This window comes from Leucoraja erinacea, chromosome 13 (assembly GCF_028641065.1).
Source record: "Leucoraja erinacea ecotype New England chromosome 13, Leri_hhj_1, whole genome shotgun sequence".
Lineage (NCBI taxonomy): Eukaryota > Metazoa > Chordata > Chondrichthyes > Rajiformes > Rajidae > Leucoraja > Leucoraja erinaceus.
Window position 1 is genome coordinate 30,181,657 of NC_073389.1, and position 27,899 is coordinate 30,209,555.

The 27,899-nt window shown below is 44.1% G+C and overlaps 1 protein-coding gene across 1 annotated transcript; it reads right to left on the reverse strand.

Annotated features, from left to right (window-relative positions):
- Positions 1–1,022: 1,022 nt before the first annotated feature.
- On the reverse strand, positions 1,023–19,220 carry sat1a.1 (spermidine/spermine N1-acetyltransferase 1a, duplicate 1). The gene is made up of 6 exons (XM_055644773.1): positions 18,974–19,220; positions 10,497–10,548; positions 10,326–10,409; positions 3,595–3,696; positions 3,261–3,301; positions 1,023–1,592 (listed from the first exon to the last, which is right to left on the reverse strand). The coding sequence occupies exons 1-6, from the start codon at positions 19,037–19,039 to the stop codon at positions 1,422–1,424; spliced, it is 516 nt and encodes a 171-aa protein (XP_055500748.1). The 5' UTR covers positions 19,040–19,220; the 3' UTR covers positions 1,023–1,421.
- Between the last annotated feature and the right edge of the window lie 8,679 nt (positions 19,221–27,899).

A 27,899-nucleotide genomic window follows, 5' to 3' on the forward strand; every position in this document is an offset into this window, starting at 1 on the left:
TGGATGACTTTACATCACAACAGGCCAGTTTTGACACAAACCGAAAATTGTAAAATTCAATAACCAGTCCAGAGGGCAGCGACCTGTCAAAAGGAACAGTTTGGTGCAGAAGGATCAGAGATGGAGTGAGGTGAACATTTCAGGTGACCGATGAACGAAGCTCGGGGTTATCCCAGCAGATTGAATATTGTAGGTAGTTTACATACAAGTTGAAACTGAAACCTACGTAGAAGTTGTTATATCCATGGAGAGGTTGACCAACATATGTCTTTGTAATCTTAGTGACATCACCAGGGGTTAAAAGGAGAAGACAGGAGAATGCGGATGAGAGGGAAAGATAGATCAGCCATGATTGAATGGCAGAGTAGACTCGATGGGCCAAATGACCTAATTCTGCTCCTAGTACTTATGAACCAGCTGCCTTGGTGGCACTTGCTTTCTTTGTTATCCACGGGATAAGGTGCCCTCATCCCTCATAGGAACTTTATGTACAGGTATCAAGATTCTATGAGAAGGAATGTACTTCCCTTTTAAGGTAACAGGAGAATGAGAAGAGTTTGAACAATATATACCAGAAGATAGACACGAAAAGCTGGAGTACCTTAGTGGGACAGACAGCATCTTTGGACAGAAGGAATGGGTGATGTTTCGGTTCGAGACACTTCTTCAGACTGGTTAGGGATAAGGGAAATTAGAGATATAGACGGTGATGTGGGGAGATACAGAACAATGAATGAAAGATATGCAAAAAGTAACAACGATAAAGGAAACAGGTCATTGTAAGCTGCTGGTAGATTGAAAATGAGAAGCTAGTGTGACTTGGGTGAGGGAGGGATAGAGAAAGAGGGAGTGCCAGGACTACCTGAAGTGAGAGAAAGCAATATTCATACTATTGGTCTGTAAGCTGCCCAAGTGAAATATGAGATGCTGTTCTTCCAATTTGTGTTTAGCCTCACTCTGACAATGGAGAAGACTGAGGACAGAAAGGTCTGCGTAGGAATACACGATACGTACCAGGCTGGTAGAAGACACAAGACTATAATTTTATTTATTTACACACAGAAATAGAAAGCATATCTCCACATCAACACTGTATCCAAGTAAAGCAATACACACAATACATTTACCATATACTGTATAAAGCATATCATTTTCTAACAGTGCAGACACCAAAACCTTTGGTTGGCTTTAGCAGAGTTAATCTGCTGTACAATCATTCTTATAGGATTTATTAACCGTACCAGGTCAGACTAATATCTGAATGATTAAATAGCTGTTTCTAATAATATTGCAAAATAATTATTTTAAAGCGACTCTGTTCTTCATACAATTAAAATTGAGGTTCAAAATTTACAATAATAAAAAACTTTAGATTGGCATGGTTTCTGAATAAACTTGAAAATAGTTCTTCAAATAGGTTTTCATTCCTCATTTGCCATTTTAACCAAGTGCTTCTTTGGAATTTCAAACAGAGACCACCCTTCCTTTTTAGATAGATCTGTAGCACCAAGCTTCTTATAGAAGTTAATTGATCTGTAGTTCCAGTCTGCTACCACGAAGTGCATGCTGCTACAGTGGTCCTGAACAGCGGTCTGTAATCAAAACAAAGTTTGCCATTACTGCTTCCTTTTGAAGCACATGTGTCGCATTTAATCAAACGTTGCGCCCAAAATTATTTAGGAACATTTCATAGAATCATAGAACAATCTGCACATCGTGCCTATGGAAATAGCTGTCCGGGTAGATACCAACCTCCCACTCCTTCCCCATTGGCCCCATCATTTCATCGCCACTTCTTCAAATTAATTATCTAGTTTCTTCCACCATCCTTTCAGGAACTACTTTCCAAACCAGTGATTTTCAGTTAATAAAAATAATTCATCATCTTCCAGTAACCGATCTTTATCATCTCGAAACAGATTCTCCCAAACCCTTCATCAAATTGAAAGCCAATTGAAATCTATTCACTATTCTTCTCTTCCAAAGGTACACAATCTCAGCTTCAGATCTGCTCCTGTATCTAATAACCTTCAGCCTTTCACAGTAACATTACCTTTTCTTGATTTATAAAGGTGACTATCCCTTAAACTTCTTTAAATACTCCTGTCAATGTAGAGGCATATTTAAAGATCTCTGGGAATGAACCCTCAGGTTTTTCCTCTTCCACTATCTATATGTTTAGATTTATAGATACAGCGCGGTACCAGGCCCTATTGGCCCACTGTCCACACTGACCAAAGATCACCCATACACTAGTTATATTGTACACAACAAACATTTTTTGAATGTGGTTGGAAAGCGGAGCATCTGGACCACGCGGTCACAGGGAGAATGTACAAACTCCATACAGATACCACCCATAGTCAGGATCAAATTTAGGTCGCTGGCGCTGTAAAGCAGCAACTCTACCACTGCACCACTGTCCCACCCCTTCTATGATTGGAATTATTTGGTATATTTTGCCACTTAGTTCTCTTGACTGTCACCATTATCTTTCTCATCCGCAAACAGGTGATTATTAATTGGCAAGTTAAATGAACAAAAGTCCAATATACTGTAAGTCCTAACTATGATGGGATGAATTCATCTATGGTAGAGGAACCCCAAATTAAATGAGTCTTGATGGTCGCACGTTAGGTCTACAGGCACAAGGTACATTGGCTGATCGTCAGGACTATAGCTGAAATGGAGTATTAGATGCATGGAGGGGGAAGCTATAAAGGGATCCAGAGAAAGCAATCGAATGATAAACTGATCAGTTGAAATAAGGCAAAATGGGAGATGGCTGGCGCATGGACTAGTAGAAAGGTCTACAACCTGAAGTGTTGACTGTTTCTCTGCCCACAGATGCGGCCTCACCTGCTAACTATTTCCATCAGATAGACACAAAGAGCTGGGGTAACTCAGCAGGCCAAACAATATTTCTAGAGAAAAGGAATAGGTGACGTTTCGGGTCGAGACCCTTCTTCAGTCTGAACCTGAAACGTCACCTATTCCTGTTCTCCAGAGATGTCTGATCCGCTCAGTTACTTCAGTTTTTTGTGCCTATCTTCGGTTTAAATCAGCATCTGCAGTTCCTTCCTACACAACTATTTCCATCATCTTGTTTTTGTTTTAGATTTACGACATCTGCTTTTTTTTTTAGATTTGGACCTATTTCTATGATGTAAATTGTACGAATATAGTAACCGAAAGTACACTGGAGAAAAGAGGCCAGCCCAAAATACCCTGGCATCTTTCCCATTATTCATATTTTGTACCTGACTGATCTTCTTCAGTATTTCCGAACCAATTCCAAGCCCTGTAAGAGAATCCACAACGTAAGAAGCTGTTCAATGTATCCAAATAACATTCAATAACAACTGATCCCAGTGCTGTCTGTCTCAAGCCAAAGAGTAGCCAGCCAGGGAACCCCAAACTCAGAAAAAGACAAGCACCTTTGTTTTATTCTAAATTAAAAGTTACTTGTATTCATGGATGCTTTTGTTGAGGTAAGCTAAAAAGGTTCAAATGTCAAAAAGTGATTACATATTTAAAACAACTGCATGCAAGTTGTTGCAAATCTTTTAATAAATTAACATAATTTTAATGTACCTCTGAATTTTTCCATGACATAGAAATCTTCAAGATATAGTATTTTTCCAATCCAAGCATCATATGTGTAGAAGTACATAGCATAGCCTACGATAGTGTGTCCTAAAAGGAAATGTAAGATACATCAATCTCAGGTACTGAATAACCACTCCCAAAGCACAGACAGAGCATCACAAAGGCTTTACAATCTTTTCATACACTTGGTCATAGCCTCATACTGCCTGTTAAGTTGAAACGTATTGTAACACAGACATGTCACTATTATAATGTAGAATAAAATGCAGCTCTTTTGCCAGCAGACAATTCCCGTAAAGAGCAAATGATAACTGAGAAAGTAGTTTATTTTACTCATACTGATAGAGTACTAAAATTGACTCGGAGACCAGAAGTGCTGTAGTTAGCCAACCCAAAAGAGCTTCAATTTAACATTTCAGCAGTCTCCCAGTAGCTCACCAAAATGTCAATCCAAGTTAGATACAAAAGTTGCAATGCAAACTTGAACCAATGGCCACTGATTTGATGGAAAAACATTATTTCACAGGGCCAAGGGACTAATCTGTTTACCTTTCCCTATGAACCGGCATTCTTGCTAATGACATCATACACAAATTTTACCTCGGCATGGGTTTATATTGATAACGTCCTTTCCAACATTATATATGTACACAAATACCAGTTGTATATTTCATCACTTTTGTGACTGATCATTGCATAACACACAAATTAGGAACACAATAACAACCATCAACGCTCAATAATAACAACTTAATTTACATAGCACCTTAAGCATATAAAAAAACCCAAGCAGCTTCATAGGATGTGCATTTTAAAAAGTGCAAGTCAAGGATTAAAAAGTTGGGGGAGAGAGTGGGGAGAATGCAGGGATAGGAAGGCATTTAGCTACAAAAACTTTGAGCGTTTTCACATGCTCATTCAACGGGTCAACTCCACGTCCGACATTCTCGGCAGATGACAAGAATTTTCTCCGCTATGTAACAGACAGACAGAATTTTGTTTAGCGAACATAGCAAACTTTATGCTCTCCCCATCAACTCCATTGAAACAGAACAAGAACATTTACAACTTTGGTGCCATATATATACCTTCAACAAGGTTTGCACCAAAAATACCTGCTTCATAAAACTCCTCTGCGTCTGCCTTAGTTCATCTCCCCTCTAACCCAGGTCTCTGGTGTAGTGAGGAAGCAGCTCCACCTGTTGCGCCATTGTGCCGCTTTATAAGCGATTCGACCCATGCAGTTTTTCCCAATTCACCACGCATTATATCCAATACACGTTATCAAAATTTGCTTTTAGCAGAACTATCTTTATTTCAAACCATTTCTGACTCCCTTGCTTGCTCTACCCTCTTCAGAGTACTCACTGCTTGTATCCTGTCTCATGTGCTTGCACTCAGTTGTAACCACCCAGCTCTGTAATCTCCTCCAGCTCGGCCATCCTTCAGGATGTCTGACCCTTTCTCCACCTTTGAACGTCAGGTTATTTCCCAGTTTTATTATTCCACTTCTGGAACCCATGCCTTTACCTGCCAATGCCCCAGGTTCTGAACCTCGCTCCCAATCTCAGCGAGAAAGAAGGCCATCCAGCCCATCAAATGTATATCTATGCAAATCCTCACACCATTCCCATTAATTCAATTTCCCCACTTGTTTGCCTGAATCTTTTCGCTCCCAGCATCAACTCCAGCTTTCTCACCAATTCTGCTCCACTCCCCTCTTTTCCCAAACTGCATTCCCACATAGTGATACGTAGGATAATTGTCTATCAACCAGCCCCAAGGGGAAAGCCACTCAGTCACAGGGAGAACATGCACATTTCACATAGGCAGCACTGAAGGTTAATGTTAAAAATGGGTCACTTGAACTCCTTCTTTTCTTAAAAACCTGCATCTTTGACCAAGGTTTTGGTCATCTTCTTTGATTGTTTGAGTGGTACATTGTTTGATATTGTCATTGGAGCATCTTGGGTCTTTTAATACATTTTAAAAGGCAGTATACAAGTTGTCGTTGCTGAGCCCCAAATTAAATTAGTCCAGTATTCACTGTACTTAAATGACTGCTTAACTAATGTTTTGGTTTTAACATAGCAGATCAGAAGGATAACCTTAAGTCAAGCACCAATCAATTTAAATTTTGCAGAGTCTGTCACGCATTGATAAAACTGCAAACCAGTCACTTTGGCGTAAGTTTTCAAAAAGGCACGTTGACAATCATCATCAACTTTTTTAAATGGACTTCAAGAAGACGAATCAATCCAGCACTTCTGATCTACGATGCTTTTGCTACCTTTCTTCCTCTTTTTCAAAAGAAAAGAAAATGCAAGTAGCACATCCCTCTGGGCCTTACCTCTTATCAAGATCATCTAATGTTAATGGATCTTTCAGTTACCAGCCCGCCCACCCATGTACACGTCTAGGACCGTGTACATGGCGAAGCTATAGACTGTAACCTGAAGATTGGGGACAAATTGAGAGAATACATTCAACATTATTAAAAGTACCAGATATTTGAAAAAAAAGGTAAATGTCACATTCAAGTATTTTAAATTCAAAGATATTGTCATACTGTCAGATATTGTCTGTGAGAACCAGAATAGTAGGTCAGAAATTGGAAGGAGCATTGGGAAGGTAGAGGTTAGAACTAGTAAGTCTCAAAGAAAGGATAGGAAGGGTGAGGTGAAGGAATATGGTGATGCTGATAGGTTAAAGTGTGTTTATTTCAATGCAAGGAATATTGTGGAGAAAGCAGCCTGGATTGATGCTTGGAACTATGATGTTATGGCCATTATGGAAACGTGGTTGCAGGAGGGACATGACTAATAGTTCACTGGTCCAGGGTTTTGATCATTAAGACATGATCGGGACAGAGGCAAAATAGATGGAGGAGTTGGGCCACTGATCAAGGAGACTGTCACTGCAGCACTCAGAGAACATCCATCTGCTGAGGTGATATGGGTGGAGCTTAGAAATACGAAAGATGCAAGCATTCCAATTGGATTGTACTGTAGGCTCCCCAATAGTAACCGAGCGACAGAGGAACAGATATGCAGACAGATTGCTGAAATATGCCAAAGGAACAGGGTAAACCTAGTGGGTGATTTTAACTTTCCCTATATTGACTGGGACTACTCAATGCCAAAGGCTGTATGGGGCAGAATTTGTGAGGCGTATTCAAGAGGGTTTCTTGGAACAGTAGGTGGACAGTCCAACTCAAGAAGAGAACATACTGGACCTTGTGTTGGGAAATTAGCCCAGCCAAGTGACCAATGTTTCAATGGAAAAGCATTTTGGGGATTGTGATCACAGCTCTATAAGTTTTAAGATTATTTTGAATAGAGAGATAGCTGACTACAATGTTAATAGGCAGGAATTCGGGAGGGTATAATGGGAGCAATTATTAGTGGGTAAGTCCACATCTGCCACAAGGGAGTTGTTTAAAGACCAGTTGATTGATGTTGTAAACTAGCATTTTCCAGTAAGGAGGAGGGATAAGGATGGCAAAGTAAGGGAGTCTTGGATGACCAAAGTGGTTGTAAATTTAGTTAAAAAGAAAAAGAAAAAGCCTGCAATGTTTAAGAGGTTGGAATCAGACAGGGACTTTGATAAATATAAGGAAAGGAGAAAATAACTCAAATTAGTAAATAGTAGGGTCAAAAGGTTGAAATGGATTGGGCGAGTCCAATTAAAGAAAATCCCAAGATAGACATAAATGCTGGAGAAACTCAGTGGGTGAGGCAGCATCTATGGATGGAAGGAATAGGTGACGTTTCGGATCGAGACCCTTCATCAGTCTGAAGGTCTCGACCTGAAACATCACCTATTCCTTCACTCCGTAGATGCTGCCTCACCCGCTGAGTTTCTCCAGCATTTTTGTTTACCTTAGATTTTTCAGGCATCTGCAGTTCTTTCTTAAAGAAAATTCCAAAGCTTTTTTTACCGATATAAAAAACATGAAGATTACCACGGAGAAGGTAGAACTGCTCATGGATAAAGGAGGGAATTTGTGCTTGGGAGGGGATGCAGGCAAGGTACTATTTTGCATCAGTTTTCACCAAGAAGGACATGGAGGATCGTGAGATCAATGTGGAGAATATTAAATTGAAAGGACAGCTTGAGAATAAGGAGGAGGTGTTGGGGCTTTTGAAATGCATTAAAGAGGATAAATCCCCAGGACCGGATGGGATTTATCTCAGGTTATTCAGGGAGTCAAGAGTAAAGATTGGTGAAACCTTGACAAAGATCTTCTCTAGCCACAGGTGAGGTCCCGGTGGACGTGAGTAACAATTGTTGTACCTTTAGTAAGGAGGGAAGTAGAGAGAAACCTAGGGAATTATAGGCCGGTGAGCTTCACATTAGTGGTAGGAAAACTATTGGAGAGGATTCTTTGGGATAGAATTTACTCTCATTTGGAAGAGAATTATGAACAGCCAGCATGGCTTTGTACGTGTCAAGTCATACTAACTTAATGGAGGTTTTTAAGGAGGTGAGAAATGTGATCGATGAGCGGGTGATAGTAAGGTATTTGATAAAGTTTCCATGGTAGGCTGATACAAAAGACTAAGATGTATAGAATTAATAGTGACTTAGCTGTATGGATTTGGAACTGTCTTACCAATAGAAAACAGGGGGTTGTGGTGGATGAACAATATTCAAGCTTGAGGTCTGTGACCAGTGGGATTTGGCAGGGATCTGTGCTGGGACCGCTGTTGTTTGTAATATATATAAATGACTTGGATGCAAACATAGATGGGCTGGTTAGTTAAGTTTGGAGATGACACCAAGATTGCTGGGGTCACAGACTGTGAGGAAGGCTATCGGGATATAGATCAGCTACAGAAATTGGTAAAGAAATGGCAGATTAAGTTTAATCTGAGTAATTGTGAGGTGTTGCACTTTGCGAGGTCAAATGCAAGGGGAAAATATACAATTAATGGCATGATCCTTAACAGCATTGATGTACAGAGGGATCCTGGGGTCCAAGTCCATAACTCCCTGAAAGTGGTAGCACAAGTAGATAGAGTGGTCAAGAAGACATATATTATACTTGCTTTCATAGGTCGAGACATTGAGCATATGAGTCATGGAGTCGTGATGCAGCTTTATAGGGCTTTGGTTTAGCCATATTTAGAGTATTGCTCGCAGTTCTGGTCGACCCATCACAGGATAGGATGTGGAGGCTTTGCAAAGGGCACAGAGTAGGTTTACCAGGTCGATGCCTGGATTATGGGGTATTAACTATAAGCAGAGGATAAACAGACTTGGATTGTTTTTTCTCTGGAACACCAGAGGTGTGGAGAGACCTAAAATATAAAATATAAGAGACCTCAAAAATTATGAGAGACACAGATAGGATAGACAGTCAGAATCATTTCCCCAGGATGTTAAAATCAAATACTAGAGTGCACAGCTTTGAGGGGCAAAGTTTAAAGGAGATATACAGGGCAAGTTTTTTACTAAGTGTGGTGGGTTCCTGGAACATGCCGTCAGGGGTGGTGGTTGGACTAGATACATTTGTGACATTTAAAAGACTTTTGGATAGGTATATGAATATGCAGGGAATGGAGGGGTATGGGTTATGTGTAGGTACATAAGTGATGGTTTGGCATAATGTTCGGCATAGGCATTGTGGGCCAAAGGGCCTGTTCCTGCGCTGTTCTATACTGCACAGAAATTGGCCCTTCAGCACACCGAGTCCATTCTGACTGTCAAGCACCCACCTACACTCATTCCATTTTATTCTCCCCATGTTCCCATGAACGTCTCCCAATTCTAACACTACAACACAGCAGGGATAAGTTACAGTGGCCAATAAACATACCAACCTGCAGGTTTTTGTGAGTACTCGGAGGAAAGCCACGCGGTCACAGACAGCATCGAAGGTCAGGATTGAACATTGGTCCTGGAAGCGGCTCCACCCGTTGTACCAGCATACCACCTCTTATGACCATTTACATAGCAAGTTCTAGACCTTGAAATGTGCTTCCTGTTGCTAACGAAGGTGGAGTTCAGATTTTATCTGAAACTGGCATTTTGGATTCATAGTGTTACATCTGAGTCTCCTAATCCAGCAGCAGACTTGTAGACCCAGCTCAAACCAGATCTTGAAGAGTGTTCGGATCCAAAAGTGACAGAAGACCAATATTAAACGTCCCAACACATTTGAAAGATAATACTTATTTTAACCAGCAGGATTAAATACACCATTTATCTTGTCTGGTCAACTAATTTCCATCTATTTGCTAATTAAATAATTTCCATTCTGACGAAAGGTAAAATAATCATTTCTCTTTCCACATGAGCCATCTGGTCTTCTAAGTATCTCCAGCATTTTCTGATTTTATTTCAAATTTCTTGCATTGGATGTCTAGTTTTTTTAATAAAGAATTTCCATTATTATGTTAAATGCATTTCTGCAAACAAAACCTATTCACATTAATAAAAATAATATATTTTTCTCAGACGAGCCAAGTTGTGTCCTGCTCACTGTAGCGGGACATCTTTTTGCAAACAATATTATCAGGAAAAACTCTGCAGGGTAATTTACTGCCAACATGTTAAGGAAAAATAAAATTACCAAAACAAAGATCTCTATATTCCATTTTATTTATATAAACTTAATACATCCCCAATGTACTTACATTAATAAATCTATATAGCAGTCAGATTTATAAAACTTCCAAGTGCTCTCGGCTGCAAAATAAAGTAAATTCTACCTTCACAAGTCGCATACTCCGCTGGTACTTCTGCAAGAAGGCAGTGGTAAAATGGACGTTCCCCAAAACCATCTTCAAGTAAATCTACAACATGAATTGTTGGTATAATTACAAATGTGCAATGAGTTCAAGAAGGAAATGTGGCAAAAGGTTTAATCGAGGTTACTATACCTTTTTCAGTCAATTTCACACGATTCTCCATTTCTTCATATCTTGCAAGTTCCTAGACAACAGCCACAAAGGAAACCATGAACATTTAACCCCATATAGCTCACATTATTTTTCAAAGCAGTAAATGTCGTAACTATCCTCAAGATCTAATTTTTAAGGAATATCATGGGTGATTGAAAATGAAAAGCAGCTGGAAATGTCCCTCTGTTCTCAGATTAAAGGGCCTGTCCCACTTTTACAACCTAATTCACGACCTTTTTTACTCATGGACATTTTTCATCAGGCTAGAAAAAACGCCGCGGCCTACTTGATGCCATGAGTACCTATGACTAGCATCACGACCTGCTACGACTTACCTACGACCTCGTGACGACCATGCTGCGAGTATGAGTCAAGGGCAAAGTCGGCAGAGGTCGTGAACTAGGTCGTTAAAGTGGGACAGGCCCTTAAGACAGCTTTGGTTCCTTTCAATATTGTCCATTGGCTTTGCAGACATGTTTTATTTGTAACTTGGTTTTAAAAAATCCAACACTCATTTTAAGAAGCTACAAGCAAACCTACAAGCGATTTGTGGAATTTCCTGCTTCTCCAGTTACCCACATGCCCTCTGTCCCAACCTCTCCAACACAAATTCTCACCACCAGTTCTACAACATTTGCATGGCATTTTCCAAGCTGCTTCACAGTTCGGTTAGTATTGGTTTATTGTTGTCATGTTAACCGAGACACAGTGAAAAACCTTGTTTTGCCTGCTCTCCAGGCAAATCATACCATGCATGCATGCAATCAAACCATACACAAATACAACAGGTAATGCAAAAAGGGAAAAGAGACATAGTGCAGAATGTAATATTACAGCTACAGAGAAAGTGCAGATTCAAAGAAAAAGTGCAAGGACCACAATTAAGTAAATTGGGAGATCGGGAATACACCCTCAGTTAATGTGAGGTCACTTCAGTCATCTGATAACAGCGGAGAAGAAGCAGAAGAGTAACTCTGGAGAGAAGGGTGACGTTTCAGGTCGAGACCCTTCTTCAGACTAGACCCAAAACATCACCCATTCCTTCTCTCCAGAGATGCTGCCTGTCCCGCTGAGTTACTCTAGCTTTTTGTGTCTATCATCGGCTTAAACCAGCATCTGCAGTTCCTTCTTACAAATTAAGTATTTATGCAGTGGCAGTCAATCTGTGCACTGCCAGGTCCAACAAATAGCAATGCGACAATGACCAAGTATGTTGATTGACAGTCGGGTCTTAAGATGATCTCCCTTGGTCTTACTTGAATTAATGTGCAGCTGTTACAAAAGCAAGAGCCAGCATTTAATGCCTCAATAGAGAAAATAACACTGTTAACTTCTTTAGTCTTGTATGTTGATTGTCAGCCTGGATTATGACCAAGTGCTTGGACTTTAACTTTATGATTCAGAAGAAATTAGTCAAACCAACATATTTTCTATTTTTCCTCATTATTATCAAGACTAACAACCATTCATGTGCTCCTTCCTCCTGTGCCATTTTCAAGGGCTTGGTTGCTGGAACTGAATATAAACAGTAACATGACATAGCTTTATTTAGCTCTGTATTCAACACCATTGTGCCAGAGCTACTACACTCCAAACTTTTCGAGTTGACTGTGCCTGAACCCCTCTGACGATGGATCACCAGCTTCCTGACAGACAGGAAGCAGCATTTGAGGCTGGGAAAGCACATCTCGGACCCGCAAACGGTCAGCATAGGAGCACCGCAAGGCTGCGTACTCTCTCCTCTCCTCTACTCTCTCAACACCAACGACTGCACCTCCACAGACACCTCTGTCAAGCTTCTCAAGTTTGCGGATGACACAACCCTGATTGGACTGATCCAGGATGGGGAGGAATCTGCCTACAGACAGGAAGTGTCACAGCTGGCATCCTGGTGCCGTCGCAACAACCTGGAGCTCAATGCTCTTAAGACAGTGGAATTGATTGTAGACTTTAGGAGAGCTCCCCCTCCCCTCACCCCACTCACCATCAACAACACCACAGTCACATCTGTGGAGTCTTTTAAGTTCCTGGGAACCATCATCTCCAAGGACCTTAAGTGGGGGGCTACCATCGACTCCACAGTCAAAAAGGCACAACAGAGGATGTACTTCCTACGGCAGCTGAGGAAGCACAATCTGCCACAGGTAATGATGGTCCAATTCTACACGGCCATCGTAGAGTCTGTTCTCACCTTCTCCATCATGGTTTGGTTTGGCTCAGCCACCAAGCACGACACCTGGAGGCTGCAGCGAATCATCCAATCAGCAGAGAAGGTTATTTGCTGCAACCTTCCCTCCATTGATGAACTGTACACTGCAAGGGCCAGGAAGTGAGTGGGCAAGATCATCTCTGACCCCTCTCACTCTGGCTCTACTCAACAGCCACAAATCTGTAGCCTCCCTTTGATCTGGTATTTTCTTGGTTCACATGCTTGATGAATGGTGTTTTATCATAAATGTTTTATTATTATTACTGTTTAGTGTTTTCTGAGTCATTCGTAACTGTCACTGTATGTCATGTTGTTACTTGTGGGTGGAGCACCAAGGCAAATTCCTTGTATGTGAATACTTGGTCAATAAACTAACTTACTTACAACTTACTTTTAGCATGGAGAATCACATTGATTGTTTGGACAGGTCATTCCTTCTCTCCTCTATTTTCAACTACAACACTACATCTAGTGTTGTGTTTTTGGCTTATATTTTTTAAACAAATTCACAAGCATTTTCAAGGTGTGTTTTTCAAATTGAAATATTTTATTTCCAAAAATGTTGTATAGACTTATGCTAACATTTTCTAGTGTCCAAGTATTAAAACAGGTTGTTTCTATGATGTAATACAAAAAGGAAGTTGCATGCAACCCTTTTTCTCTGAGGGGCACATTAAGCAGAAACACTTATTGGATAGCACTGAGCCTAAGCGCACGACTGATTTTTTTCAACTGCTTGTAACTCGCCAATAATGTGATCCTCAGGTTGCGACTGCACTATATGGTACCCCCAATAAAACTAAACTCCACTAATAGAAATATCCAATTGGTGAAATACAATAAATACAATAAAAAATCCAAAATGCACAACACTAATATCAGCTCTCATTTTTTGTTTATTACATGTTATCTGTGCCTAGTGGGTTTACAGGCCTGTAATGCTGTGGTAAGCAAGAATCTCAATGTTCCGCTGTCAGTACATTTGACAATTAGACAATCTTGACTCTTGACTTCTGCTTTTCACTTCTGCTGGCATTGTTTGTTTCGCAATCAGTGGTGCAGATTTTCCCATCAGTTACCCATGTCATGCTGTCGGCGCATGATTGTGGTAAATCAGGTTCACTGCCAACAGAACACTTTCGCAATCAGACTAGAAAATGCTCAGTGGAACAGAGGGTTTTAGCCAGCGACCATGTTAATTTAAAGCAAAATCATGCACAGAAAGCAAACGAGGGAGAAAGGTTACATGGTAATAAAAGTGTCCAAATGAGATACACAATCATCAAGATAAATATTTACTTCCGAGGAAGTTGCTTGGTAATAGTTACAACTAAAAATGCCATGATTTAATATATTTTCGATAATTATTGACCAACAGCCCATCAGGGACAACATCTGTGCTGGCAGGCACCAGAAGCCAATGTGCAATTTACTCCTAACAAAAAAACAAACAATATTAATTACACAGTAATTCCAGACCGTTATCTAGTTAAGCACCGGGCCTAAAGCACACAGGTTTAATAATCCACTAGACCAAGTGCAGACCTGCTGGGTCTGTTCCCACAATGCGTGGTTGCGAGGGGAGGGGGTGGCCTGAGGCGTCACACACACACTAACCAACCTCTCACACACACTAACTACCCCTCACACACACACACTAACCACCCCCATTGATATTATATTAAGAAAGGAGGGAGTAGAGGGGTAGAGCCTCAGAGTGAGCCTCAGCTCCATGGCCTCGCATCCTCGGCGCTTCAGACCCCGAGTACGGGGGAGGGTGGAGTGGTCGGGCGGGCGTAATGCCGAGTGAGCCTGCGGGCCGCCAGCGAGGACGGCGAAAAGCAGCGGGGGGACCAGCTGATCTTTGGCTTCCATCAGCATGACAGAGCCGGGCCGGTGGAGGGGGGGGGAAGTTGAGGAGAGCCAGGCGGCAGCGGCCGTTATGGTCGCGCGGGGCACGCGATGAGAAAGTGGCCAGAGTGAGCCGAAAAAAATGTGTAAGTGGGGGGAGGATTTTATTAAAAATGTGTACAGAAAAATGACTACATTTAATGAGGAGTGGATCAGCAAATGTAAAAGTAAAATCGCTGGCGAAATGGTAAAAATCTCGGCGTTTTTGCGTCTGATTTTCGTGGAGTAAAAAAAATGACATACACCCACACACACACAGAGTTTTAAAAGTATATAGATAGATAGATTACAGGAGAACTTTGAGCCTAGTGTGCTCATCCTGACTCTTCCTAGGCCTATCTAACTGACAACCCCCTCTCCTACACTTTCCCAGTAGCCATAAAAGTGATGTGAAAGTTATCAAATCCACACCCTGCAACATCCTTGGCCCCTCCTAAAGGCAGATTACAAATAAAGTCCCTCTTGAGGCAAATAACATGGCTGGACTTAAGAAGCTGGTGAGGTAAACAACGAGCATTGCATGGTGATAAAGTATCTTTTTTTAATACTGGTATTAGTTTATTATCATGTGTACTGAGATATTGTGAAAAGACTTTCCTTGCATGCTATCTAGTCAAATCATACTATACATGAGTACACCCAAGCCATACAAAAGGAAACAAAGAGAAAAATATCACAAATGGAGAATATAGTGGTACAACTTTAGTGTTAGTTTCAGATCAAATGTAGATTAAACAAGTGCAAGGTCCGCAATGAAGTAGGTTGGGAGATCGGTTCTGCACCCTAGCTTAAGGGAGGACTGTTCAGTAGTTTAATAACAGTGGGTATGAAGCTGTCCTTGAATCTGATGGTACATACTTTCAAGCTTTTGTATCTTTTTCCATAATCGGAGAAGAGAAAAGAGGTAATGACTGGAGTGATATTGTTCCTTGATTATGTTGGCTATTTGAGGCAACGTAAAGGATAGATGAAGTTGATGTAGCAGAGGCTAGTTTGCGTGATGGACTGGGTTACATTCACAACTCTCTGCAATTTCTTGCAGTCTTCGGCAGAGCTGCCAAACTAAGCCACAATGCATCCCAATAAGATGCTTTCTCAGGTGCATCTGGGGAAGTTAGTAAGGGTGGTTGGCGATTTGCCAAATATTGTTAGTCTTCTGAGGAAATAGATACTTTGGTGTACTTTCTTAGCTGTAGCTTCAATATGGTTGGTCAAGGACAAATTATTGGTGATATTTATACCCAGGACAGGCCCGTATGAAGCTTTTTAAAAAGGGGGGTGGCATGACAGGATCACAAAAAACTTAATGTGAAATAATGTGCGCGCTGCGCACATCATGAGCGCGAAGCGTGAAGTACCTCGATGTCGGGGTCCAGGGCCCGCTTATCTGCTCCTCGATTCACATAGTCTGGGCAAAAGACTCAACCATATCTATCCAAATCATGATTTTATACACCTCTATTAGATCATCCCTCATCCTCCTGTGTTCCATGAAATAGAGTCCCAGCCTACTCAACCTCTCCCTATAGCTCTGGCCCTCTAGTCCTGGCAACATCCTCATAAATCTTCACTGTACCCTTTCCAGTTTGATGACATCTTTCCTATAACATGGTGCCCAGAACTGAATACAATACTCTGAATGTGGCCTCACCAACTTCTTATGCAACTTCAACATGCCCTCCCAACTTCTATACTCAGCCTGACCCGCTGAGTTACTGCAGCACTCTGTGAAACATCATAGAACAGGGCAACATTAGCAAGTTTGCTGATGATACAGAAGTGAGTGGTTTTGCAGATAGTGAAGATGGTTGTGAAAGATTGCAGCAGGATCTGGATCAATTGGCCAGGTGGGCAGAGGAATGGTTGATGGTTGCATGGTTCCTTGAAGGTCGTGTCGCAGGTATATCAGGTGGTCAAAAAGTATTTTGGCACTTTGGCCTTCTTCAGTCAGAGTATTGAGTATAGAAGTTGGGAGATCTTTCCCTCTCAAACCCATTCTCCTGCCTTCTCCCCCTTACCTCCAACACCCGTATCAATCAAGAATCTATCAATCTCCTCTCAGTGGGGTTGGCGGGGGTGGCGTGGGCCCAGCAGGTGTCAGTGGGGATGGCATGGGTCTAGCGGGGGTGGCGTGAGCCCAGTGGGGGTCAGGGGGGTGGCGTGGGCCCAGCGGGGGTCAGCAGGGGTGGCATGAGCCCAGCAGGGGATGGTGTGGGCCCAGCGGGGGTGACGTGGGCCCAGCGGGGATGGCGTGGGCCCAGCGGGGGTCAACAGGGGTGGCATGAGCCCAGCGGGGATGGCGTGGGCCCAGCAGGGGTAGCGTGGGCCCAGCGTGGGTGGTGTGGGCGGGAGTTGGCTTGGGCCCCGGCGGTGGGGGGAGTTGAGGGGAGCGGGCCCCACCGCAGCGGCGTATGGTGTTGGGGTTACAGTCGCTGGGTTCAGATTCAGCCACTCCCGCCCGGCGACGGGAGAACGGAGAACTGGCCGTTTCCAAAGTGGAAACGCTTTTTTTTTCCCCGTTTTTTTTTTTGTGTGATTTTTTTCTTACTCTGGGGGGAATAAAGGGGGTGCGGTCGCACCCAACGCACCCCCCCTTCGGACGGCCATGCAGGAACTTCAAGCTCTTGGCCAGCTCCACTTTGGCACCATTGATACATCTCCTCATTTCTTACCCAGACAGGAAGCCTCTATTCGGCCCATCCGTCCATTCCTGGTCCCAACAGAGCAATCCCAAGCCAACAATTTAACTGAAACACGCTTAGTAGAGTAGATCTATGTCACCAACTTATTTTCCTGCTGTCTGAAGCCTTTTCTCTCTCACATGCCCATCAACTCTACTTCGATTATTTTGCAAAATAAATGTCCAGGGGCTAATTAACCTACCCATGCGCCTTATGGGGAGGGGGGCATCCTAAGCATTCAAAGAAGAAAGCTCATATAATCACAAAGAAAAGAAACACCAAGTTCTCTGCTACCCTGTTCAATTGGTCCCAATGGACATCTCCCAGACGGCAAATTCTTTATGAATCACAAAATCAAAGAAACTTAGTAACACAGCACAGAAACAGGCCCTTCAGCCCATGTCGACCAATATACCCCATCTAAACTAGTCTAAGTTGCCTGCATTTGCCCCGTATCCCGAGAAACCTTTCCTATCCAAGTGTCTTTAACATGATGTTATTGTACCTGCCTCAATTAGCTGTTCTGGCAGCTCATTCCATATATATACTCAATATAAACTGTTGAAAAGGTTGCCCCTCAGGTACGTGAAGAACGGTCTCGACCCAAACTGTTACCCATTCCTTCTCTCCAGAAGATGTTGCCTGTCCCGCTTTCTTTCTCTGGTTCTTGATACCCCTATCCTAGTAAAATGCTCTGCACATTCACCCTATTAATTGCCCTCATGATTTTATACACCTCTATAAGATCACTCCTAAGTCTCCTGCGCTCCCAGAAATAAAGTCCTAGCTTGCCCAACCTCTCCCTACAGCTCGGGCCCTCGTACCCTGGCGACATCCTTATAAATCTCCTCTGCACTCTTTCCAGATTACATCAACAATGCGCTCTTCTGCCAAATCAACATTATTGCACAGACACGCACAGAAGCAATTTCCCAAACTTCCCAACAGAATAACAACACGTGTTTAAAAGCTGATTAAATCCGGTTCTCAGGCAGCATCACCTAGACTCAGGCAGGTGTCAGCTCCGTGAAAGGCCCGAAGGCTGTAAAAAGCACAAATGAAATGTGTCCTTTCAAACATCTCAGAGCTACCGCCAACCAGAGCGAGAACAAAAACATTTGACAGGCAAAACAAAAATATCGGAGGCTTTATCCTGACAGGTCCTGCATCTGACACCGTGGTCCCATCACAGCTGTCAGGGAACTAGCACCCCCTTCCCCCGCCACAGCTCTCGACCTGGTAAACCTGAAGAGAGGGGGACAGAGGGTGAGCTGAGGGGGGGCTGAGGGGGGAGCTGAAGGGGGAGGCATAAGGGGGGGGGGGGGGGGGAAAGCTGACACGGGTCAGGAGGGGGGGAGTTGGTTGGGGAGGGGGGTTAGTGGGAAAGCTGGGGGGGGGGTGAAAATGGGGGGGAAGGGGTCGGTGGTGGGGAGCTGATGAGGTAGGTAGGAGAGTAACTGGGGAGGGGGCTTAGGGTGGGGCTAAAAAGGAGGAGCTGAAGGGAGTGAATCTGAAATTGAGGGGTGAAGCTGAAGGGGCGGTGGGGGAGAAGGTGGGTGAAGTTGCAGGTGAGATGGGGTGGGGTGGGGGGTGAAGGAGAAGTAGGAAGTGAAGCTGACAGATCGAGGTGGGTGTCCGTGAGGAGTTGGCGGCACCTTGATCAGGCGGAGGATGTCGGCGCAGTCGCGGCCAGAAGCGGGTCGCACGGTGAAGGTGGCCATTTACGCTTCTTGCTCTTTGCCCGTCTCCTGAGGCCCCGGTGCTGGAGGAGCAGGAGGAGGCTTTTCTTCATCCGAGCCGCTTGTAAACAAACAACCCAGCGCCCTGCCGTCTACTGCCAACCGTGGGCGGTGCTGCCGCCGCCTCTTCCCCTCCTTTCCTGTCCGCACTCTCCAAATATCGGCCAGGTCCCGCCCTCCCCGAAACTCACTCCTTCTGGGCCCTCCCCTGAAACTCACTTGTTCCCTTCTGTAACTATTCACTTTTGTAACTCTCTCCAAACTTCTCTACCCCTCCAATCTCTCTCCCTCCAATCTCTCTCCCTCCCTTCTCTCTCCTCCTCCCTCTCTCTCCCACCTTCTATCTCTGTATATGAAAAAACTCCAGATGCTGGTTTAAATCGAAGATAAAAACAAAATGCTGGAGTATGTAAAAATGGAAAAGATTAGTGGACAAATGTAGGTCCCTTACAATCAGAGACAGGTGAATTCATAATGGAAAAACAAGGAAATGCCAGAACACTGAGTACTTTGGTTCTGTCTTCACCAAGGAAGACACGAACAACCTCCCAGAAATACTAGGGGACCGAGGATCTGGTGGAAGTGAGGAACTGAAGGGAATCCACATTAGTCAGGAAATGGTGTTAGATAAACTGTTGGGACTGAAGGCAGATAAATTCCCAGGACCTGATGGTCTGCATTCCAGAGTACTCAAGGAGGTGGCCCTAGAAATCGTGGATGCATTGAGAATAGAATAGAATAGTTTCTTTATTGTCATTGTAGGCGGTAGGCGGCGCGACTCTGGTCAGCAGCGGCCTCTGCAGCCTGTCCGCGTTTTTATTATTTGTTGTCTGTTTTTATGTAGTTTTTGTTAATTTATGTTGGGGTGTGTGTGTGGGGGGGGTGGGGGTGGGGGTGGGAGGGGGGGGGGGAAACTTTTGAATCTCTCCCTGCACTGGAGACCCGACCTTTTCTCGTCGGGTCTCAGCTGTCGTTGGGGCCGCAACGAGGAGCGGCCTCCAACAGGAAGAAGCCGGGGACTCAGGTGCCGACTCACCTCACCGTCGCGGAGCTGGCCGAGACCGGAGCGGGTGGAGCGGTGGAGGAGCGTTGCCGCTGCCGCTGCTGCTGCTGCTGCTGAGTCGGAGGCTGCTGCTGCGGGTCTGCGGATGGCGGCACCGGGAGCCGCGGCTCCCTGGAGGGAGACCGCTTTTCGGGGCTCCTGCAACGGCGACTTCTCCCGCCCGTGTTGCGGGGTCGAAGAGCTCCTGGAGCGGGGCCTAACATCACCGCCCCGCGCGGCTTGGAATGCGGGACTTTGCGAGCGCACACCGGGGGCTCCAACATCAAGACCCGGTGTGCGACCTCGCACCACCCGGCGTGGCTTTAATGGCCGCGGGACAATCGCCATCGCCAGCCGGGGGCTTTGACTTTGACTCTGACATCGGGGGGGGGAGAGAGTGCAGTGGAGAGATAAGTTTATTTGGCCTTCCATCACAGCTATGTGATGGATGTTTATGTAAAATGTAATTATGTTGTGTCTGGGGTCTATTTGTGTGTAATGTATGGCTGCAGAAACGGCATTTCATTTGGACCTCCAGGGGTCCAAATGACAATTAAATATACTCTTGACTCTTGACTCTTGTAACATGGACCATGTACAACGAAATTTAAAATGTCAGCCAGTCAGTGCAGCATTCAAACATTTCTAAAAGCTAACGATACATACACGGTAAAATAATAAAGATAAACAACTAAATAAATATCACGAACAAAGCACGCATACACACCCAACCCTCCATCCTTCTGTCGATTTCACAGTTACCACAGTCCCTTAGTCTGTATCGCCCCTGCGTTCCTTGGCGGCTACATTTAGTGCTTTTATAGCAGTGGGGTAAAAACTGTTTTTTAGTCTGTTCGTCCTTGTCCTTGTAGATCTGTACCGTCTGCCTGACGGCAACAGTTCAAACAGGGAGTGTCCGGGGTGGGAAATGTCCTTTATGATATTCTGGTTTTTTTTGGTGCAGCGGGAACTGTGTAAGTCCTCCAAGGTAAGGAGAGGGCAGCCGACAATCATCTGGGCGTTGTCAATGGCCCTCTGGAGCGCTTTCCTCTGAGCCGCTGTGCAGCTGGTGTACCACACGCATACACAGTATGTTAGTATGCTCTCAATGGAGCACCGATAAAAGGACAGCAGCAGTCTCTGAGTGATGTTGTTCTTCCTGAGCACCCTCAGGAAGTGCAGTCTCTGCTGGACCTTTTTCAGCAGCGCAGTGGTGTTCACGCTCCACGTCAGGTCCTCCTCAATATGGATTCCCAGGAAGCGGAAATCCGCCACCCTCTCTACACTGTCCCCTCTGATAGTCAATGGTACCATGTCCGTTTTGTTCTTCCTGAAGTCTATTATTACTTCCTTTGTCTTTAAGGTGTTGAGGAGCAGGTTATTTTCTTCGCACCACACTGTCAGCTGCTCCACCTCATCCCGGTAGGCGTACTCGTCCCCCCCGGAGATGAGTCCCACCACTGTAGTGTCATCCGCAAATTTGACAATGGTGTTGCTGTGGTGGGCGGGGGTGTAGTCATGTGTGTAGATGGTGTAGAGCAGGGGGCTCAGTACGCAGCCCTGTGGAGAGCCGGTACTGAGGCTGAGGGCCGTGGATGTGTGATGGCCCACTCTGACTCTCTGGCTGCGACCCGACAGGAAGCTATTTATCCACGTACAGGTGGAGTGTGGAAGTCCCAAGTCCCCCAGTTTGTCCACCAGTTTGTGGGGAAGGATGGTATTAAAAGCAGAGCTGTAGTCCACAAAGAGCATCCGCACGTAGCTCCCCTGCTGCTCCAGGTGAGACAGTGCAGCATGGAGAGCTGTGGCTACAGCGTCCTCTGTGGATCTATTTGCTCTGTACGCAAACTGGTGGGGGTCAAAGCTTCGGGGCAGAAGTGATGTGATATGACCCCGGACCAGTTTTTCAAAACACTTCATCACCACTGGTGTGAGTGCGACTGGCCGGTAGTCGTTGAGGCTGGAGATGTTGGTTTTTTTGGGCAAGGGGACTATGGTGGAGGACTTCAGACAGGGTGGGACAGTGGACTGGGCCAGAGACTGGTTAAAAATCCTTGTAAAGACTCCAGCCAGCTGGTCTGCGCAGTCCTTCAACACGCGTCCAGAGACGCCGTCAGGACCAGTAGCCTTCCTTGGATTGATGGCCCGCAGAGTGCGCCTCACCTCATGCTCCTCTATCTTGAGGGTTAGGCTGCTGTGGACCATGTGCTGTGATGTGGCTGTCTCGGGTGGCTCCACTTCAAAGCGAGCAAAGAAGTGGTTCAGCTCCTCTGCCAGCGAGGCGTCACCTTCAACAGCTCCAAGGTTGGTCTTGTAGTTGGTGAGATACTGGATCCCCTGCCACACCTGCCTGCTGTTATTACTGTCCAGGTGGTCCTCTATCTTCCTCCTGTAGTTTGATTTGGCCTCTCTGATGCCTCTCTTCAGGTTAGCTCGGGCCGTGCTGTATAAAGCCCTATCGCCAGACCTAAAAGCGGTGTTCCTCTCTTACAACAGCCGCTGGACCTCCCGGGTCATCCAGGGCTTCTGGTTGGGGTAGACCCGGATGCGTTTGTCCACTGTGACCGTGTCCATGCAGTTTTTTAATGTAACACAGTACACTGTCTGTGAACACCTCCAGGTCCCGGTGCTTGATTGGTGATCATTTTCCAATGTTCTCTCAACTCTGGATCAGTACTTGTGGATTGGAGAGTAGTCAATGGAGCCGCACTTTTAAAGAAAGGACAGAGAGAGAACGGGGAATTATAGACCCAGTTATCCTTACATTGGAAATGGGAAAGATGCTTGATTCGATTGTTAAAGATATTTTAGCAGTGCATTTGGAAAGCAGTGACAGGATCGGTCAAAGTCAGCATGGATTTATGAAGGGGAAACCATGCTTGACTAATCTTCTGGAATTTTTGAGGATGTAACAAGAAGAATGGATAAGGGAGAGCCAGTGGATGTGGTGTATCTGGACTTTCAAAAAGCCTTTGACAAAGTGTCGCACAAGAGATAAGTGAACAAAATTAGAACACATGGTATTGGGGGTAGGGTATGGATAGAGAACAAGTTGGCAGACAGGAAGCAAAGAGTAGGAATTAGCAGGTCCTTTTTAGAATGGCAGGCTGTGACTTGTGCCACAAGGCTCGGTGCTGGGACCCCAGTTATTTACAATATAAACGATTTAGACGAGGGAATTAAATGTGACATCTCCAAGTTTGCGCCTGACACAAAGCTGGGTGGCAGTGTGAGCTGCGATGAGGATACTATGAGGCTGCAGGGCAACTTGGATCGGTTAAGTGAGTGGGTAGACACATGGCAGATGTAGCATAATGTGGATAATTGTAAGGTTATCTACTTTGGTGGCAAGAACAGCAAGGCAGATTATTGTCTGAATGGTATCAGATCAGGAAAATGGGAGTTGCAACGAGACCTGGGTGTGCTTGTACATCAGTCACTGAAAGTAAGCATTCAGGTATAGCAGGCAATGAAGAAAGCTAATGGCATGTTGGCCTTCATTGTGAGATGATTTGAGTTTAGGAGCAAGGAGGCCCTACTGCTGTTGTACAGGGCCCTGGTAAGACGGCACCTGGAGTATTGTGTGCAATTTTGGTTTCCAAATTTGAGGGAGGACATTATTGCTATTGAGGGAGTGCATCTTAGGTTTACCAGGTTAATTCCCGAGCTGGCTGGACTGACATATGATGAAAGAATGGGTCGACAGGGCTTGTATTCACTAGAATTTAGAAGGATGAGAGGATCTTATAGAAACAGATAAATTCTTAAAGGATTGGACAGGCTAGATGCAAGAAAAATGTTCCCGATGTTGGGGGAGTCCAGAACCAAGGGTCATAGTTTAAGAATAAGGGGTAGGCCATTTAGGATTGAGATAAGGAAAAACTTTGTCACTCAGAGAGTTGTGAATCTGTGGAAATCTCTGCCACAGAAGGCAGTGGAAGCCAATTCAATGGATGTTTTCAAGAGCGAGTTAGATTTAGCCCTGATGCCTAAACAAATCAAAGGATATGGGGAAAAAGCAAGAACGGGGTACTGATTTTAGATGATCAGCCATGATCATATTGAATGGTGGCATTGACTCAAAGGGCCGAATGGTCCACTCCTGCGCCTATTTTTCTATATTTCTATGTAACTCAGCGGGACAGGCAGCATCTCTGGAGAGAAGGAATGGGTGACGTTTTGGGTCGAGACTCCAGAACCTTCTTCAGACTGTCTCTTCTATCTTTCTTCCCCTACCCATCTTCTCACTTTCCTCTCGCCTTCTGCCTCGCCCTTTCCCAATTCTCTTTGAGGAGCGTTTGCGTTTTCCAATCCTGCCCCACATGCTCTCCCTTTTATTCCTGCCCCGATGTCTAATTTCGCCCACTTATCTCGGCACCAGTCTCGCTCTTTGTCCTCCTCCTCTTTAAACTAATTTCCTCTCCCCTCCACCCCGCTCGCATGCCATTCACCCTTCCCTTGTCTATTGGTTCTTGTTGTCTTCACTTATCCCCGCAATGCTTAATACTTTTTTTCTTTCTCCTTTTCCTATTCCCAATTTTTTCCTAGTTTCTCGTCTCATTTCCTTTTCTCCCTCGTTCTCCCATTTTGCCTATCTACCTTTCCCTTCCTTTCTCTCCATTGTCGCTCTGTCCCCCAACTCTTTTGAGCCCATCGTCCACTCTTTGTCTTACCTCTCTTCCCCTTTGACCCTACTGTGCCAATTTTTGCCCTTTTCCTTCTTTCCCTCCCCACTACTATCCATTACACTGAATATCCCCTTTCCACTTCTTCCCTAATTACTTAACCCTTCTCGTATATCACATCTTCCTACCTATCTCCCTCCCCACCCATTTTCCCTTATTCCCTACTGCACATCACTTACCATCTGCTTCTCAGCATGGAATCCAACCCTATGGTTACCAAATCCACACCAACCGTCAACCTAGTCTAATTCTACATTAATTCAATTTTTTATTCTCATCAATTCTTCCCAGATTCTACCATTCATCCACAAGCGAGAGCCAATTAACCTAACAATCCGCATGACTTTGGAATACGGGAGGTAACTAAAGTGCGCACAGGCAGGAAGTGCAAATTTCACCCTAGGTCAGGTTTGAACCGGGGTTCAGGGTCTATGAGGCAGCAGCTGTGTTACTTGCTCCATTGTGCTGTCTCCTTTTGAGCTGTTTACCTCCTTCCACACATTTTCCTCTCGCTGCAACTCTTTCACTTCCTCTCTCCACTTTATTTTCTCACTCTACCCCTCTTTACTCTTACCATTTTCCCTCGCATCCTTTCACCGGCATTCCCCTCCAATCTCTTTCCCCAACCGATTCCCTGAATCCTTTCATCCTCATCCTATCTCCTTTCCCTCCCTCGATCCCCTTCTACTTTTTCACTTTCCCTCTCCTTCCCTCCCCATTTTTCTTCCCCATTCTTTCTCCTCACTACCTCAACCTCATCTCATATTTCTCTCCCCTTTTCTCCTCACCCCTTCCCCCAATCCATTTCCCCAGCCACTTCCTTCCCCACATTTACACTTCCTATTATTCCTTCATCTTCCTATCCTTCTGCACTTTTTCCTCTTTTCCTTTCTATCCCCCTTTTCCTTCCCCTTTCCTGTTTTCCTCTCCTCCTCCCTCTTTCCACCCTTGCTTTATTGGATGTGTTTCTGAGTGTCCTTCACTCTGCAGCTTCTGAATAACTACTGCTTGTGCTCAACAATGACTGTGGACCCCTGGAGAACCATAACAATTAATTGAATTGAATTGAATAAATTTTATTAGCCAAGTATGTATACACACAAGGAATTTGTCTTGGTGCTTTGCTCGCAAGTAACAACACGATATGCTGTAAACAATTAAGAATAAAACATTATAATTTGAACAAATGAAGAATAAAATGTAATACCAGAGCAAAAGGAGGCTACAGATTTTTGGTAGTTGATTAGACATACTGTTTGTGGAAATAAGCTGTGGCAGTGGCGGCTTTGACAGTCCGGAGTTGCCTTCCAGAGGGAAATTCCTCAAAGAATTTGTGGCCAGGGTGAGAGGAGTCAGTGATGATCTTACCTGCTCGCTTCCTGGCCCTTGCAGAGCACAGTTCGTCGATGGGGGGAAGGTGGCAGCCAACAACCTTCTCGTTTGATCAAACGATGTGCTGCAGCCTCCGGATGTCATGCTTGGTGGCTGAGCCAAACCATACCATGGAGAAGGTGACAGACTCTATGATGGCAGTATAAAACTGGACCATCATTGCCTGTGGCAAATTGTGTTTTCTCAGCTGCCGTAGGAAGTACATGCTCTGTTGGGCCTTTTTGACTGTGGAGTCAATGGTGGCCTCCAATTTAAGGTCCCTAGACATGATGGTTCCAAGGAACTTAAATGACTCCATTGATCTGCCTGTGGCGTTGTTGATAGTGAGTGAGGGGAGGGGAGCTCGAGCTCTCCTAAAGTCTACAACCAATTCCACTGTCTTAAGAGCATTGAGCTCCATGTTGATGCGATGGCACAAGGACGCCAGCTATGTCACTTCCTGTCTGTAGGCAGATTCCTCCCCATCCTGGATCAGTCCAATCAGGATTGTGTCCAATGCTGGGTGCTTACAGTTTAGTTTATTGTCATCTATGAAAAGGTTTAGTTGTGTGCTATCCAGTCAGCGGAAAGACAGTACATGATTACAATCGAGCCATTTATAGTCTACATGATAAAGGAATAACGTTTAGTGTAAGGTAAAGCCAGTTGCTATTCTTATAACATGGCAACACTGGGCTATCTTCACACTTTCCTTTTTTTTTCTTTTTTTTTTCTTTTTTTAAAAATTAGAAGTACAGTAAATTACAATACTACACATCAGATATATCTTATTACATTTGTTGTACCACTTTGTTTTTCGAGCTTTAAAAAAGATAGAAATAAAAGAAGGAAAGTGAGCAAGAATCGTGAAGGTGCATGAAAGTGTTGGGAAAAGAAAGCCCCTTAGCGAAGAAGTCAGAGGAGGAAGTAAAGAAAGGAAATAAACCCTAGAAAGAAAAGAAAAAAAAAGGAAAAACAATCGCTTTATTGTAACACAAAACTCTGCAAAAAAGGATACACCAACTGTATTTTTTTTTTTTTAATTTATTTTACACCCCCCATTACCAGATCCTGGTACCATTTATATTTTAAATTACTATTGCACCTTATGCTTGTAATAGTTCCATAAATGTAGACCATGTCTTTTGGAAGTGGTCTGCTTTGCCTGCTAGGAGGAGTCTCATCTCTTCCAAGTGTAGTGTTTCGAACATGTTTGAAATCCACATTTTTATTGTTGGTATTGGAGCATTTTTTCAAAATTTGAGTATAAGCTTTTTTCCTATTATTAGCCCGTAATTAAGTAAGTTCTTCTGAAACACGTTTAATTCGGGGTTACCTTCCGATATTCCAAAAATGATCCATTCTGCTTTTGGTACAAATTTTATACACACTTTCCTTTCCATCCACTGAATGTATTTGTATCCCAATGTGAGGGTAGGTGATGGTTCATCATGATCACATTCTTGAATTGTGACTGGTGTCCTGTCCATCTATCCAAACAACCTTACCTGGTATTGACATCTCACAGGGGTGTGCATCAGCAGGTGGGCCAAAGGTGGCATATGATTCAGGTTGCCCAAGGTGATCTGAAGTACATGACTAACAGGGTTTGTGGCCACAGTGGACCAAGCAAACAAATCATGGATGTTACATAGTACAAATAGTACATGTTCCAATTAAACAGCATAAATTGTTACAGCTGAAAAATACAATGAATACTTGTTTAAATTAACTCAGTATCCCC

Coding starts and splice junctions, on each gene's coding strand:
- sat1a.1 (XM_055644773.1), bottom strand. CDS start 19,039: ATGGCCACCTTCACCGTGCGACCCGCTTCTGGCCGCGACTGCGCCGAC. Junction 3,697..10,325: donor GGAGTATGCGACTTGTGAAG/GTAGAATTTACT, acceptor ATTTCCTTTTAG/GACACACTATCGTAGGCTAT. Junction 1,593..3,260: donor TACTGAAGAAGATCAGTCAG/GTACAAAATATG, acceptor TTTTGATTACAG/ACCGCTGTTCAGGACCACTG.